The 16308-nt window shown below is 44.1% G+C and overlaps 1 protein-coding gene across 1 annotated transcript in view; it reads left to right on the top strand.

Moving 5' to 3' along the window:
• LOC144774148 (extracellular calcium-sensing receptor-like) overlaps positions 1 to 16308 on the top strand; it is a 129614-nt gene that overhangs the window by 19640 nt on the left and 93666 nt on the right. The window contains exon 2 of the mRNA XM_078659167.1: positions 10071 to 10362. Coding sequence (XP_078515293.1) covers positions 10071 to 10362 — 292 coding nt within the window. The remainder of the gene's footprint in view (positions 1 to 10070; positions 10363 to 16308) is intronic.

The raw sequence follows: 16308 nt of genomic DNA on the forward strand, positions 1-16308 counted from the left end.
ACACATTCACCCCAGTCCAAAGATCCGGGCCCAAATCCATTGTTTTTCCACTCCACACCACCCTGGGTTAGACAATGGCGATATGCAAATCAGCGCTGACCCTGTGCCCCATGGGAACAGTCCAGTCCGAACTACAAAAGCCATGTCCTTCCCAGAACGGAATCAAGCATCCGAGGACCGGCCCGGTTTCGAGGTAACACCTCTCATCAGCCCGGCTAGCTTGACTCCAGTGGTGTGGAGTGCCTGGGACTCACGTCTGAGCATCCCCAGTACACTTAGAGCGGTAATTGCAAACACAACAATGATGGACAGAATGTGGATCAATGTCACACATTCACCCCAGTCCAAAGATCTGGGCCCAAATCCATTGTTTTTCCACTCCACCCCACCCTGGGTTAGACAATGGCGATATGCAAATCAGCGCTGACCCTGTGCCCCATGGGAACAGTCCAGTCCGAACTACAAAAGCCATGTCCTTCCCAGAACGGAATCAAGCATCCGAGGACCGGCCCGGTTTCGAGGTAACACCACTCATCAGCCCGGCTAGCTTGACTCCAGTGGTGTGGAGTGCCTGGGACTCACGTCTGAGCATCCCCAGTACACTTAGAGCGGTAATTGCAAACACAACAATGATGGACAGAATGTGGATCAATGTCACACATTCACCCCAGTCCAAAGATCTGGGCCCAAATCCATCGTTTTTCCACTCCACACCACCCTGGGTTAGACAATGGCGATATGCAAATCAGCGCTGACCCTGTGCCCCATGGGAACAGTCCAGTCCGAACTACAAAAGCCATGTCCTTCCCAGAACGGAATCAAGCATCCGAGGACCGGCCCGGTTTCGAGGTAACACCTCTCATCAGCCCGGCTAGCTTGACTCCAGTGGTGTGGAGTGCCTGGGACTCACGTCTGAGCATCCCCAGTACACTTAGAGCGGTAATTGCAAACACAACAATGATGGACAGAATGTGGATCAATGTCACACATTCACCTCAGTCCAACGATCTGGGCCCAAATACATCGTTTTTCCACTCTACACCACCCTGAGTTAGACAATGGCGATATGCAAATCAGCGCTGACCCTGTGCCCCATGGGAACAGTCCAGTCCGAACATATAAAAGCCATGTCCTTCCCAGAACGGAATCAAGCATCCGAGGAACGGCCCGGTTTCGAGGTAACACCTCTCATCAGCCCGGCTAGCTTGACTCCAGTGGTGTGGAGTGCCTGGGACTCACGTCTGAGCATCCCCAGTACACTTAGAGCGGTAATTGCAAACACAACAATGATGGACAGAATGTGGATCATTGTCACACATTCACCCCAGTCCAAAGATCTGGGCCCAAATCCATCGTTTTTCCACTCCACACCACCCTGGGTTAGACAATGGCGATATGCAAATCAGCGCTGACCCTGTGCCCCATGGGAACAGTCCAGTCCGAACTACAAAAGCCATGTCCTTCCCAGAACGGAATCAAGCATCCGAGGACCGGCCCGGTTTCGAGGTAACACCTCTCATCAGCCCGGCTAGCTTGACTCCAGTGGTGTGGAGTGCCTGGGACTCACGTCTGAGCATCCCCAGTACACTTAGAGCGGTAATTGCAAACACAACAATGATGGACAGAATGTGGATCAATGTCACACATTCACCCCAGTCCAAAGATCTGGGCCCAAATCCATTGTTTTTCCACTCCACACCACCCTGGGTTAGACAATGGCGATATGCAAATCAGCGCTGACCCTGTGCCCCATGGGAACAGTCCAGTCCGAACTACAAAAGCCATGTCCTTCCCAGAACGGTATCAAGCATCCGAGGACCGGACCGGTTTCGAGGTAACACCTCTCATCAGCCCGGCTAGCTTGACTCCAGTGGTGTGGAGTGCCTGGGACTCACGTCTGAGCATCCCCAGTACACTTAGAGCGGTAATTGCAAACACAACAATGATGGACAGAATGTGGATCAATGTCACACATTCACCCTAGTCCAAAGATCTGGGCCCAAATCCATCGTTTTTCCACTCCACACCACCCTGGGTTAGACAATGGCGATATGCAAATCAGCGCTGACCCTGTGCCCCATGGGAACAGTCCAGTCCGAACTACAAAAGCCATGTCCTTCCCAGAATGGAATCAAGCATCCGAGGACCGGCCCGGTTTCGAGGTAACACCTCTCATCAGCCCGGCTAGCTTGACTCCAGTGGTGTGGAGTGCCTGGGACTCACGTCTGAGCATCCCCAGTACACTTAGAGTGGTAATTGCAAACACAACAATGATGGACAGAATGTGGATCAATGTCACACATTCACCCCAGTCCAAAGATCTGGGCCCAAATCCATCGTTTTTCCACTCCACACCACCCTGGGTTAGACAATGGCGATATGCAAATCAGCGCTGACCCTGTTTACCGGCGCATTTAGAGCAGGAGTCTCAGAATCAGTTGTGGTCGCCCATCGTCCAGCATTGACCAGTGGTCATTTTTAAGATCTAGAAATCCAAATCCTACTTTGGAAATCAGAATCTGCTTTGTAATTTACAGAACTGGAATATTATTAGGAAATGTTAAAAGTGGTGTGTGATGTGGAGTCGCACATGAGGATGGAAATGATTAGTTCAGTGACTGTCTTTTAACCCAATATACCAGTGAAAGGGACACAGGTGTTGCACTCAGGTGCTCACAGCCAGGCAGAGCAGAGAGTTGATCGATTGTGAAGATTGAAGACGGGACATATATTACATGACCTTTTTGCCTATTGCTCATTGACCAAGAAGGTGAGATCACAGAGAGGAAAACCCTGGATGTCTATCTGGAATGCAGGTACTGTTGCTGAAACAGCATGGAGGGTGGGTTTACCGCAGTCATTCAACGTTAATCAGACGGCTTTTCTGATACGCCTTGGCAGCGACTCAGCCCGTGTAGCTGTTGCATGTGGTGGCCAAACCTGTACCCATTACTCTCCTCTTTTGCATTACCTGGTTTTGCAAATGTCTCATCAATGCACATAACCCAACATGATTAGCGTGAGCAGTTGTTATTGAAAAGCATTCCTATCTGTTGAGTATGTTCTGTTGGATAATGTGTCTATGCTGCTGTGACATGATTAATGATTGTCTGCTCCTGACACACTATTGACTTGATCAATGATACTCTGCCACTGACACATTACTGACTTGATCAATGATGCTCTGCTCTTGACACATTACTGACGTGATTAATGATGGTCTGCTCCTTACACATTACTGACTTGATGAATGATGGTCTGCTCCTTACACATTACTGACTTGATGAATGATGGCCTGCTCCTTACACATTACTGACTTGATTAATGATGGTCTGCTGGTTACACATTGCTGACGTGATTAATGATGGTCTGCTCCTGACACATTACTGACTTGATCAATGATGGTCTGCTCCTGACACATTACTGACTTGATCAATGATACTCTGCTCCTGACACATTACTGACTTGATCAATGATGGTCTGTTCCTGACACATTACTGACTTGATCAATGATGCTCTGCTCCTGACACATTACTGACTTGATCAATAATGCTCTGCTCTTGACACATTACTGACTTGATCAATGATGGTCTGCTCCTGACACATTACTGACTTGATCAATGATGCTCTGCTCCTGACACATTACTGACTTGATCAATGATGGTCTGCTCCTGACACATTACTGACTTGATCAATGATGCTCTGCTCCTGAGACATTACTGACTTGATCAATGATGCTCTGCTCTTGACACATTACTGACTTGATCAATGATGGTCTGCTCCTGACACATTACTGACTTGATCAATGATGCTCTGCTCCTGACACAGTACTGACTTGATCAATGATGGTCTGCTTCTTACACATTGCTGACTTGATCAATGATGGTCTGCTCCTTACACATTGCTGACTTGATTAATGATGGTCTGCTCCTTATACATTACTGACTTGATCAATGATGGTCTGGTCCTTACACATTGCTGACTTGATTAATGATGGTCTGCTCCTTATACATTGCTGACTTGATCAATGATGGTCTGCTTCTTACACATTACTGACTTGATTAATGATGGTCTGCTCCTTACACATTGCTGACTTGATAAATGATGCTCTGCTCCTGACACATTACTGTTTTGATTAATGATGCTCTGCTCCTTACACATTGCTGACTTGATTAATGATCCTCTGCTCCTAACACATTACTGACTTGATGAATGAAGGTCTGCTCCTTACACATTACTGACTTGATCAATGATGGTCTGCTACTTACACATTACTGACTTGGTTAATGAAGGTCTGCTCTTGACACATTACTGACTTGATTAATGATGGTCTGCTCCTGACACATTACTGACTTGATCAATGATGGCATGCTACTTACACATTACTGGCTTGTTTAATGATGGTCTGCTCCTGACACATTACTGACTTGATCAATGATGCTCTGCTCTTGACACATTACTGACTTGATCAATGATGGTAGCTCCTTACACATTACTGACTTGATCAATGATGCTCTGCTCCTGACACATTACTGACTTGATCAATGATGCTCTGCTCCTGACACATTACTGACTTGATCAATGATGCTCTCCTCTTGACACAGTACTGACTTGATCAATGATGCTCTGCTCCTGACACATTACTGACTTGATCAATGATGGTTTGCTCCTTATACATTACTGTCCTGATCAATGATGGTCTGCCCCTGACACATTACTGACTTGATCAATGATGGTCTGCTACTTACTCATTGCTGACTTGATTAATGATAGTCTGCTGGTTACACATTACTGACTTGATGACTGCAGGTCTGCTCCTTACACATTACTGGCTTGATCAATGATGGTCTGCTGCTTACACATTACTGGCTTGTTTAATGATGGTCTTCTCCTGACACATTACTGACTTAATCAATGATGCTCTGCTCTTGAAACATTACTGACTTGATCAATGATGGTAGCTCCTTACACATTACTGACTTGATCAATGATGCTCTGCTCCTGACACGTTACTGACTTGATCAATGATGCTCTGCTCTTGACACAGTACTGACTTGATCAATGATGCTCTGCTCCTGACACATTACTGACTTGATCAATGATGGTTTGCTCCTTATACATTACTGACCTGATCAATGATGGTCTGCTCCTGACACATTAGTGACTTGATCAATGATGGTCTGCTACTTACTCATTGCTGACTTGATTAATGATGGTCTGCTACTTACACATTACTGACTTGATTAATGAAGGTCTGCTCCTTACACATTACTGACTTGATCAATCATGGTCTGCTGCTTACACATTGCTGACTTGATTAATGGTGGTCTGCTCCTGACACATTACTGACTTGATTACTGATGGTCTGCTCCTTACACATTGCGGACTTGATTAATGATGGTCTGCTACTGACACATTACTGACTTGATCACTGATGGTCTGCTGCTTACACATTGCTGACTTGATTAATGGTGGTCTGCTCCTGACACATTACTGACTTGATTACTGATGGTCTGCTCCTTACACATTGCGGACTTGATTAATGATGGTCTGCTACTGACACATTACTGACTTGATCAATGATGGTCTGCTGCTTACACATTGCTGACTTGATTAATGGTGGTCTGCTCCTGACATATTACTGACTTGATTACTGGTGGTCTGCTCCTTACACATTGCGGACTTGATTAATGATGGTCTGCTACTGACACATTAATGACTTGATGAATGATGGTCTGCTGCTTACACATTGCTGACTTGATTAATGATGGTCTGCTACTTACACATTACTGACTTGATTAATGAAGGTCTGCTTCTTACATATTACTGACTTGATTAATGAAGGTCTGCTCCTTACACATTACTGACTTGATCAATGATGGTCTGCTACTTACACATTACTGACTTGATTAATGAAGGTCTGCTCCTTACACATTACTGACTTGATTAATGATGGTCTGCTACTTACACATTGCTGACTTGATTAATGATGGTCTGCTCCTTACATATTACTGACTTGATTAATGAAGGTCTGCTCCTTACACATTACTGACTTGATCAATGATGGTCTGCTACTTACACATTGCTGCCTTGATTAATGATGGTCTGCTGCTTACACATTGCTCACTTGATTAATGGTGGGCTGCTCCTTACACATTACTGACTTGATGAATGATGGTCTGCTGCTTACACATTGCTGACTTGATTAATGATGGTCTGCTACTTACACATTACTGACTTGATTAATGAAGGTCTGCTTCTTACATATTACTGACTTGATTAATGAAGGTCTGCTCCTTACACATTACTGACTTGATCAATGATGGTCTGCTACTTACACATTACTGACTTGATTAATGAAGGTCTGCTCCTTACACATTACTGACTTGATCAATGATGGTCTGCCACTTGCACATTGTTGCCTTGATTAATGATGGTCTGCTGGTTACACATTGCTGCCTTGATTAATGCTGGTCTGCTGGTTACACATTGTTGACTTGATTAATGATGGTCTGCTCCTTACACATTACTGACTTGATTAATGATGGTCTGCTACTTACACATTACTGACTTGATTAATGAAGGTCTGCTCCTTACACATTACTGACTTGATGAATGATGGTCTGCTGCTTACACATTGCTGACTTGATTAATGAAGGTCTGCTCCTTACATATTACTGACTTGATTAATGAAGGTCTGCTCCTTACACATTACTGACTTGATCAATGATGGTCTGCTACTTACACATTGCTGCCTTGATTAATGCTGGTATGCTGGTTACACATTGCTGACTTGATTAATGATGGTCTGCTCCTTACACATTACTGACTTGATTAATGATGGTCTGCTCCTGACATATTACTGACTTGATTACTGATGGTCTGCTCCTTACACATTGCGGACTTGATTAATGATGGTCTGCTACTGACACATTACTGACTTGATCAATGATGGTCTGCTGCTTACACATTACTGACTTGATTAATGATGGTCTGCTCCTGACACATTAATGACTTGATCAATGATGGTCTGCTGCTTACACATTGCTCACTTGATTAATGGTGGGCTGCTCCTTACACATTACTGACTTGATGAATGATGGTCTGCTTCTTACATATTACTGACTTGATTAATGAAGGTCTGCTCCTTACACATTACTGACTTGATCAATGATGGTCTGCTACTTACACATTACTGACTTGATTAATGAAGGTCTGCTCCTTACACATTACTGACTTGATAAATGATGGTCTGCTACTTACACATTGCTGACTTGATTAATGATGGTCTGCTCCTTACATATTACTGACTTGATTAATGAAGGTCTGCTCCTTACACATTACTGACTTGATCAATGATGGTCTGCTACTTACACATTGCTGCCTTGATTAATGCTGGTCTGCTGGTTACACATTGTTGACTTGATTAATGATGGTCTGCTCCTTACACATTACTGACTTGATTAATGAGGGTCTGCTACTTACACATTACTGACTTGATTAATGAAGGTCTGCTCCTTACACATTACTGACTTGATGAATGATGGTCTGCTGCTTACACATTGCTGACTTGATTAATGAAGGTCTGCTCCTTACATATTACTGACTTGATTAATGAAGGTCTGCTCCTTACACATTACTGACTTGATGAATGATGGTCTGCTCCTTACACATTGCTGACTTGATTAATGATGGTCTGTTCCTTACATATTACTGACTTGATTAATGAAGGTCTGCTCCTTACACATTACTGACTTGATCAATGATGGTCTGCTACTTACACATTGCTGCCTTGATTAATGATGGTCTGCTGGTTACACATTGCTGCCTTGATTAATGCTGGTCTGCTGGTTACACATTGCTGACTTGATTAATGATGGTCTGCTCCTTATACATTAATGACTTGATCAATGATGGACTGCTACTTACACATTACTGACTTGATCAATGATGGTAGCTCCTTACACATTACTGACTTGATTAATGATGGTCTGCTCCTTACACATTACTGACTTGATTAATGATGGTCTGCTACTTACACATTACTGACTTGATTATTGAAGGTCTGCTCCTTACACATTACTGACTTGATGAATGATGGTCTGCTGCTTACACATTGCTGACTTGATTAATGAAGGTCTGCTCCTTACACATTGCTGACTTGATGAATGATGGTCTGCTGCTTACACATTGCTGACTTGATTAATGATGCTCTGCTCCTTTCACATTGCTGACTTGATTAATGCTGGTCTGCTCCTTACATATTACTGACTTGATTAATGAAGGTCTGCTCCTTACACATTACTGACTTGATCAATGATGGTCTGCTACTTACACATTGCTGCCTTGATTAATGATGGTCTGCTGGTTACACATTGCTGACTTGATGAATGAAGGTCTGCTCCTTACACATTACTGACTTGATTAATGATGGTCTGCTCCTTATACATTACTGACTTGATTAATGATGCTCTGCTCCTTACACATTACTGACTTGATTAATGATGCTCTGCTCCTTATACATTGCTGACTTGATCAATGATGGTCTGCTAGTTACACATTGCTGACTTGATGAATGAAGGTCTGCTCCTTACACATTACTGACTTGATTAATGAAGGTCTGCTCCTTACACATTACTGACTTGATGAATGATGGTCTGCTGCTTACACATTGCTGACTTGATGAATGATGGTCTGCTGCTTACACATTGCTGACTTGATTAATGATGGTCTGCTCCTTACATATTACTGACTTGATTAATGAAGGTCTGCTCCTTATACATTGCTGCCTTGATTAATGATGGTCTGCTGGTTACACATTGCTGACTTGATGAATGAAGGTCTGCTCCTTACACATTACTGACTTGATTAATGATGCTCTGCTCCTTATACATTGCTGACTTGATGAATGAAGGTCTGCTCCTTACACATTACTGACTTGATTAATGAAGGTCTGCTCCTTACACATTACTGACGTGATTAATGAAGGTCTGCTCCTTACACATTGCTGACTTGATTAATGATGGTCTGCTCCTTACATATTACTGACTTGATTAATGAAGGTCTGCTCCTTATACATTGCTGCCTTGATTAATGATGGTCTGCTGGTTACACATTGCTGACTTGATGAATGAAGGTCTGCTCCTTACACATTACTGACTTGATTAATGATGCTCTGCTCCTTATACATTGCTGACTTGATGAATGAAGGTCTGCTCCTTACACATTACTGACTTGATTAATGAAGGTCTGCTCCTTACACATTACTGACTTGATTAATGAAGGTCTGCTCCTTACACATTGCTGACTTGATTAATGATGGGCTGCTCCTTACATATTACTGACTTGATTAATGAAGGTCTGCTCCTTACACATTACTGACTTGATCAATGATGGTCTGCTACTTTTACATTGCTGCCTTGATTAATGATGGTCTGCTGGTTACACATTGCTGCCTTGATTAATGATGGTCTGCTCCTTACACATTACTGAGTTGATTAATGATGGTCTGCTACTTACACATTACTGACTTGATTAATGAAGGTCTGCTCCTTACACGTTACTGACTTGATGAATTATGGTCTGCTCCTTACACATTACTGACTTGATGAATGAAGGTCTGCTCCTTACACATTACTGACTTGATTAATGATGGTCTGCTCCTGACACATTACTGACTTGATCAATGATGCTCTGCTCCTGACACATTGCTGACTTGATTAATGATGGTCTGCTCCTGACACATTGCTGACTTGATTAATGATGCTCTGTTCCTGACACATTGCTGACTTGATTAATGATGGTCTGCTCCTTACACATTACTGACTTGATTAATGAATGTCTGCTCCTGACACATTACTGACTTGATCAATGATGCTCTGCTCCTGACACATTACTGACTTGATTAATGAATGTCTGCTCCTGACACATGACTGACTTGATTAATGAATGTCTGCTCCTTACACATTGCTGACTTGATCAATGATGGTCTATTCCTTACACATTGCTGACTTGATTAATGATGGTCTGCTCCTTGTACATTACTGACTCTTGTTTACTTTATGATATAGGTTCACTGTCCGATGTTATCGGGCTGTGCTAGCCATGATCTTTGCTATAAAAGAAATCAATGAAAATCACGATCTGCTCCCAAACATCACTCTTGGTTTTCGTATATTTGATTCCTGTATGACTGAGAGGCGAGCCGTTCAAGGACTGCTGGATCTTCTCTATGGTGAAAGGATGACAGCTCCCAGAAACCAGTGCCAACCACGTCCACCCTTAGCTGGCATCATCGGGGAACAATATTCAACTTTGAGCGTACCAATGGCCCGGATCATGGGCGTTCTTCACTACCCACAGGTATGGTAGAGCACGGACCCAGAACACACATCCCACGTGCAGATGCGAGCAGGCACTTAGAGATCTGAGTCATGTAGCTAGTAAGTTGAGGGATTTCAAGGATCTCCCTCCTGATGATGGTGGAGTCTATACTCATGTACTGCTGCTCCGTGATACTCTGCGGGACAGTCATTCGTCCCTCCTCTATGTCAGATCAGTGCAGCAGCATCTAAACCTCCACATTATAAACTAATGTTTATAGGGCTGTTATGGCACAGACTCTGGACAAAGGAAAACTAAATAGAGACATCATTCGGGACGTTTTGAAATTGGATGGGGCATTGAAAATCCAGTGGATAAGCTATGTCCGAATGTTCTTTCAAGATCTTGACCACCCAGAGTATTTTACAAATCCCAGTAACATCAGGGAAATAACTAGGAAGGAACTAAAAGCAAAGGGCTTGTCTCTGCCAGACACCAGCAGACTATCAACTTAAATCGTAAAACCTACAGTCCTGCAGAACCAGTTGATCTTAATTACTTTTAACATACAACCCCACCTCACTTTGGTCCTGAGTGATTTTTTACAGGTTTCTTTTAACTCGCTTCCACTTGGGAATTTTTGATAGATTAGTTACTCTGCCCAAAGCGAAAGACTGGTCCCAAGGGTCCCAAGTTTCACGGCTGTGCCCTTGTGATAAAATGTCTAAGCAGACTTTATTCATTTTATTCGTTTTTGTAAATTTTATTCTAATGCCAGAAGAATGAGCATAGTACCTGTACTAAAATGGTTTGGGCTTTGCCAATGTAGACCTGTCGTTCTGGCATTACAACAACTAGACAATGTACATATTGTTTTTAGGATGGTCACTTATTTGAAAAAGGTCTTGCGTCTAAGGAAACAGTTGCTTCTTCCTTAAATGTTTCAGTTTTAAAATTCAGGAAAGCTTGTGGAGTTTAACAATGTATTATCTCTCAATGAACTTAATTCATTTGTCTAAATGAATTTCATAGGAATTTTACTATTTGTGAAATGCTGCTATTGTGCTTTTATGATTGTTTGTTTTCAATCGAATAAAGCTTTCTGACTTGACTTGAACTAGCAGAGGTGATATCCCATTGTATGTACTTCTCTCATGGAGAGCCTTTACCATTTATATCAATGTGGGAATCACATATCCCACTGCTATGACATAGAAACAGTTGATAACGAAACTCGTTACCCACTTTTGTGATGTCATGAAGGCCTTCCAGATTAATAAGTGCTGTTGTGGCTGATGGTTTATTTACCACTAGTCAAAGAGTTACGTTTAAACCCTCACGGAGGCCTTGGTGGACGGCCGCCGCTGCAGACTCACCTGTCCAAGCCACTTCTGCTATGAACTGCTGGAAATGTCTAATGTAGGACACCACATCCTCCTTGCCTTGTCAGACTGTAAAGCACCATATGCAGAGGCGTATGGCTGTTGCTCCAATGTACTACTATATTAATATTTCAAACTCGATGATGAAGGGCTTTGATTTAAAATTAAGGGAGTTGCCCACGTTAAGGCATCTTTGCTAAAGTAAGACAACACAACAATCATCTTAGCAAGATCAGTTCAAATCTATTCAGCTTTTGCTTTAAAGTGCAAATTACATTGAACCACAAAGTCTTGGAAGTGCTTTGGATCTCCAGTAAACGTTTCAGGAGGCTCCAAAGCCAAGGACTTGTAGGGCGACCTCCCCAGAAAACGTGTCACTAGACTCCCCCCTCCTGCATCCAAGATTGACGCTGTATGTGATATTGATACTAGTGGGAGTGGGGGGATCTTTCTTCTCCCCTTGAGGTGCTCCACTAACAACAGGTGAGGAAACTACAAGAGCAAAGGGAACTGAAAAATGGTAAACAAAGGTGAAGGGAGAGAACAAACCGAGTCCTAACTAAAGCGATTCGCAAAGAGTCATATCAACTGCTGCTGCTCGACAAAGGAACTCTGCACAGGTTGAGTCCAAAGACCAGAAGTGGGCTGACTGTGCTGATCCTCTTGTGGCTGGGACTGTGCCTGTGAGTCTGGGAAATGTAGTATCACAGATCCGAGTGTGTATTTTCCACTCCTTCCAAATTCCCAGTTTGGTGCAACCTAATGTGTCATGTGACATGACAGCCTATTCAAGACACTCGGAAGCTCTTCCGCCAGACCATTGGCAGTATCCTACATGCTCTGGGATGGGCACCAGAAATGTACTTCCATATCTGCCTTCATGAGTGTTGGATGGTGGCTACAAACCCTCTGCACGTGATGGGGTGTCTGCTGCCAGTGCTGCCTCTTGATAAGAACACTTTAAACAGAGCACAAATGTTCATTGTTAAAATCAACAGTGGACAGATTTATAAAACAACAATATTTAGGACTCTAATAGAACCCCTTTGCTATGCATTCAGTCACATCTGTCAAAACAACAAGTGAAGAATTGATGGGTTTTGTTTCTAAAGTCTAAAAGTAGTGCCCTGGTCCTAGGCATGGCAAGAGCAGTCTCTCTGCATGGGGGGAAGGGGGGTTCCTGATTTTTAAAGCATGTGTTCCCTGTGGTGGATGGGCAGCCAGGGGAAGAGGAGGGAGTCAGAGGCTAACGGAGGCCCCACCTTCAGAATCCTCTCCCATCTCTTAAGTGAAGCAGGAGGCCAGGTACTTCTGTGCCAGGGATGAACCTGTGTGACTCTGACAGACAGACTCAACCACTGCATTTTGGCGTCTCCTTGGAGAATGCTTGCACCTATGTCCCGGCTTGAAGTGCACGCGGATCACGAGAGACAGAGCAACAGAAGCGTACCAGACTACTGAGGTGTGCCCTAAGACTTCATACATTTAGTATTCATGTGTTCTTACAGTAAATAAACACTTACCTACATTAAAAAAAGCAATATTTGGACATTATATTCATTGTGAGTGACATACGTCAAAGCTATCATAGATATAATGTTTCACGCAGCACATCAAAAGTTCAAGTCAAGTCAAAATATACTTTCATTAGATTCATTGAAAATCATAAAAGGATGGACAACCACCATAAAACGCAATGCTTTAGAGTATACATTTTAAAAACATGAAAGGACTGCGCTACCACCTCAACATCAGTGGGCTCACACTAGTACCCGGCACCTGTGCTTCCAAGGACAACGGCAACACCTTTCAGAAGGATTGCCTAATGGATGTTTGTAGGAAGCTGGCTCTGCATATACTACACCATAGTGAGGCATGGTGTGCACAGAGTCCAGCGAGTCCCCAGAGGTAAAGTAGATGCTACATTAGGTAAGTACTAGCAGCTCTCTTTGTGGTAGTGTGGGCAAACAGTTAGGCTTATCCCGAGTGTGTGTTAAGCATTTATTGTATTTACTCAATCAAGGCTGATGTCACACACTCAGAGACTGAATCCAACAAATCTGGGAGGTATAAAAAAATATATACTTATGTTTTATTTTAGAACCAAGCAGGACCTGTTCCAGATCAGTAAGATATATTTCTCAAGTGCAACATTTTACAAGGTAATGCAGTTGTAGTTGAATTTACATACTTTACCGCTTGGTATTGGTGCAAAAGCAGTTGGAATTCCACAGTAATTGCTTTTGGATTACTTTTAGATTACTTTCAGATTACATTGACTACTCAGGGTGGTATACCTAGATACCTGGCCGGGGATCTCACAATACAAGCTAAGTAAGACTTTTTACGGTTTTCCGTTTGGTAACTTTCTTCCCATACAAAACATTATCTCGATACTTAGAAGATTGCAGGTACAAAAGTACACAACATTAGTTCCAATGGTAGAAAGGTGGTTATCGGTTTCACAGGTAAGTACGGGGCTCACAAGAGGGAGTTTATGGGAGATAGGACAAAAGTTGCCCAAGGTCTCGATTTTCACTTGAGTTGCACCACCAGCGGTGCTGAGGCGGCTGGGTGCAGAGTACAGGGGCCCAACGTTAGCCAATGGTGCTGGGGGGGACTTTGCTTAGGGGCTACTCACAGGTAGGCCACTCAGGTGTGGGAGCCAAGCTCCTGGCGTCAAGGTGAGCACCACAGGGGCCAACAAAAGAGCACAGGAGCTGCACCACCACCAGCAGGACAGGGAAGGAGGCTCCGAAGGAGGCGTCGGGAACCCTAGGCTTTTCAATGGAGACATTTGCTTTCCGAAACGGATGCTTCAGGCTTCTTCCTTGGTCCTGAAGGTGACCACCAGCTCAACAGGTGAGTTGGGGCCTTGGGAGATGCTTGGACACCATTGGTTGGGCCACCCAAGGCTGTAGGCCGTCGGGCGCAACTCTGCTTTATAGACTTCAGGTCTCAGGACATGCCCTGAGCTTTCTGACCGGCTCAGTTGCAGTTGGGCAATCTTACCGCCTACGGTCAGGGAAATCCTTCAGGTTAAGGCTGCAGGCGCCGGTTGGAAACTTGGGGGAGGTCAAAGATAACCATATCCCAAGTCAGGATCACTGGGGTGACCTACTTGTATTGTTGGGCCACTCAAACTCGGGCCGTGGGCATTAGGTGTAGAGTGGTGCAGAAACGCAGGACCGCCTGGGTCTGGGTTCCGGTCTTTAAAGTTCTTGTTGAGCATATCCGGTGCTCACAGGACACAGAGTCCATTAGATGAGGGCAGTGCAGGTCCGGGCTTTGGGGTCTGTGGCCTGCTGGACACGCCTCTGCTGTAGTCAGGTCGGAGTCGGAAAAGGCTGATAGGGCTGGGGCCAAAGCAGTTGCTGTCCTCTTCTTCCTGGGTCAGCATGTGTTCTCCTGTCCTTCTTCTTTTTCCTCAAATCTGAAGATGCAATGTTCAGGGTGGACCCTAAATACTAAATTTCGGGGCGTTACAGGGGTGTGTAGGTTGGGACTAATGGGTCTCTTTCATGGGGTGAGTACTTTCCCTATTATGCTAACCTCCTGTGGGAGGGGTCCATGAGCCCCCATCTTCAAGGTGGCCGGGACTGAGATGTGGGCTTCACCTCACATCCCCCACTGAGGGATGGGGTTGAGAAAGGTGGGCACACCTTTCTCCCTCACTCTGTTTTCATGCCGGTTATCCCACCCAAAGTTGGGGTCAGAACCGGAGGGAGCCAGTTGCTGGGGGCAACAAGAGGCAGGGACAGCTCCCAAAGTCCCTTCATGGACCCTGCCCATCCTGGAGGAGGAGGCATGGCACCTCTGCCCAGGACAGGCTTTGTTTCTGGACCCAGAGAGCGGAGGCCCTCTACCCTGGGGTCCATGTCTGGTGGTGGCAAATGGCGAGCAGCAATTCAGGATGCACAGCAAGGCTAGTCGTTTTTCAGGAAGCATCACTAAGATGCACCCTGAGTGCATTTTACATTAAATCCCACACTGGAATCGGTGTGGGCTTTTTGTGCTGATAATTTTTGTGCCAAAACATATACTCCTTATGGCTTTAAGGCACCTACAATGCCTAAGAATGGTCTTAGACACTGTAGGGGTACAGGGCCTATTCCACTGTACCCTCACCAGTAGTATAGTGCACCCAGCTAGAGGAGTGACTTTTCTATACCATAAGCAGTGAGCTGCAGGCATGGCACACAGGGATGTGTAAAAATAGGAGGTAAGGAGAGCGCACCTCAAGTAACACAATAATCTATAATTATAAGGATATGCTATACAATGGTGCTACAGTGTAACACTTGCTGTCTGACAAGTGTGAGTTAGACAAAAGAAAAAATGCTGCCAAAGGAGGTAGCAAACACTGTGCACTGTGCAAGTATGTCCCTGGGCACTTACAGAGATAATAAAGCAATATTCAGTAGTCAATAACAACACATAATGAATATGTGGTGAATTGCAAAATGATTGTATTCATCAATAATGCATAAGATAAACCAACGTAGTAATCAGTGATGTGATTACAATGACATCATGTAGTCAACTGTTGATGTACAATGTATGTTCATTACATCATGAACTGTCCCTTCCTCAGGGGAAATCT

The sequence above is a fragment of the Lissotriton helveticus genome, chromosome 8, assembly GCF_964261635.1.
Source record: "Lissotriton helveticus chromosome 8, aLisHel1.1, whole genome shotgun sequence".
Taxonomy (NCBI): domain Eukaryota; kingdom Metazoa; phylum Chordata; class Amphibia; order Caudata; family Salamandridae; genus Lissotriton; species Lissotriton helveticus.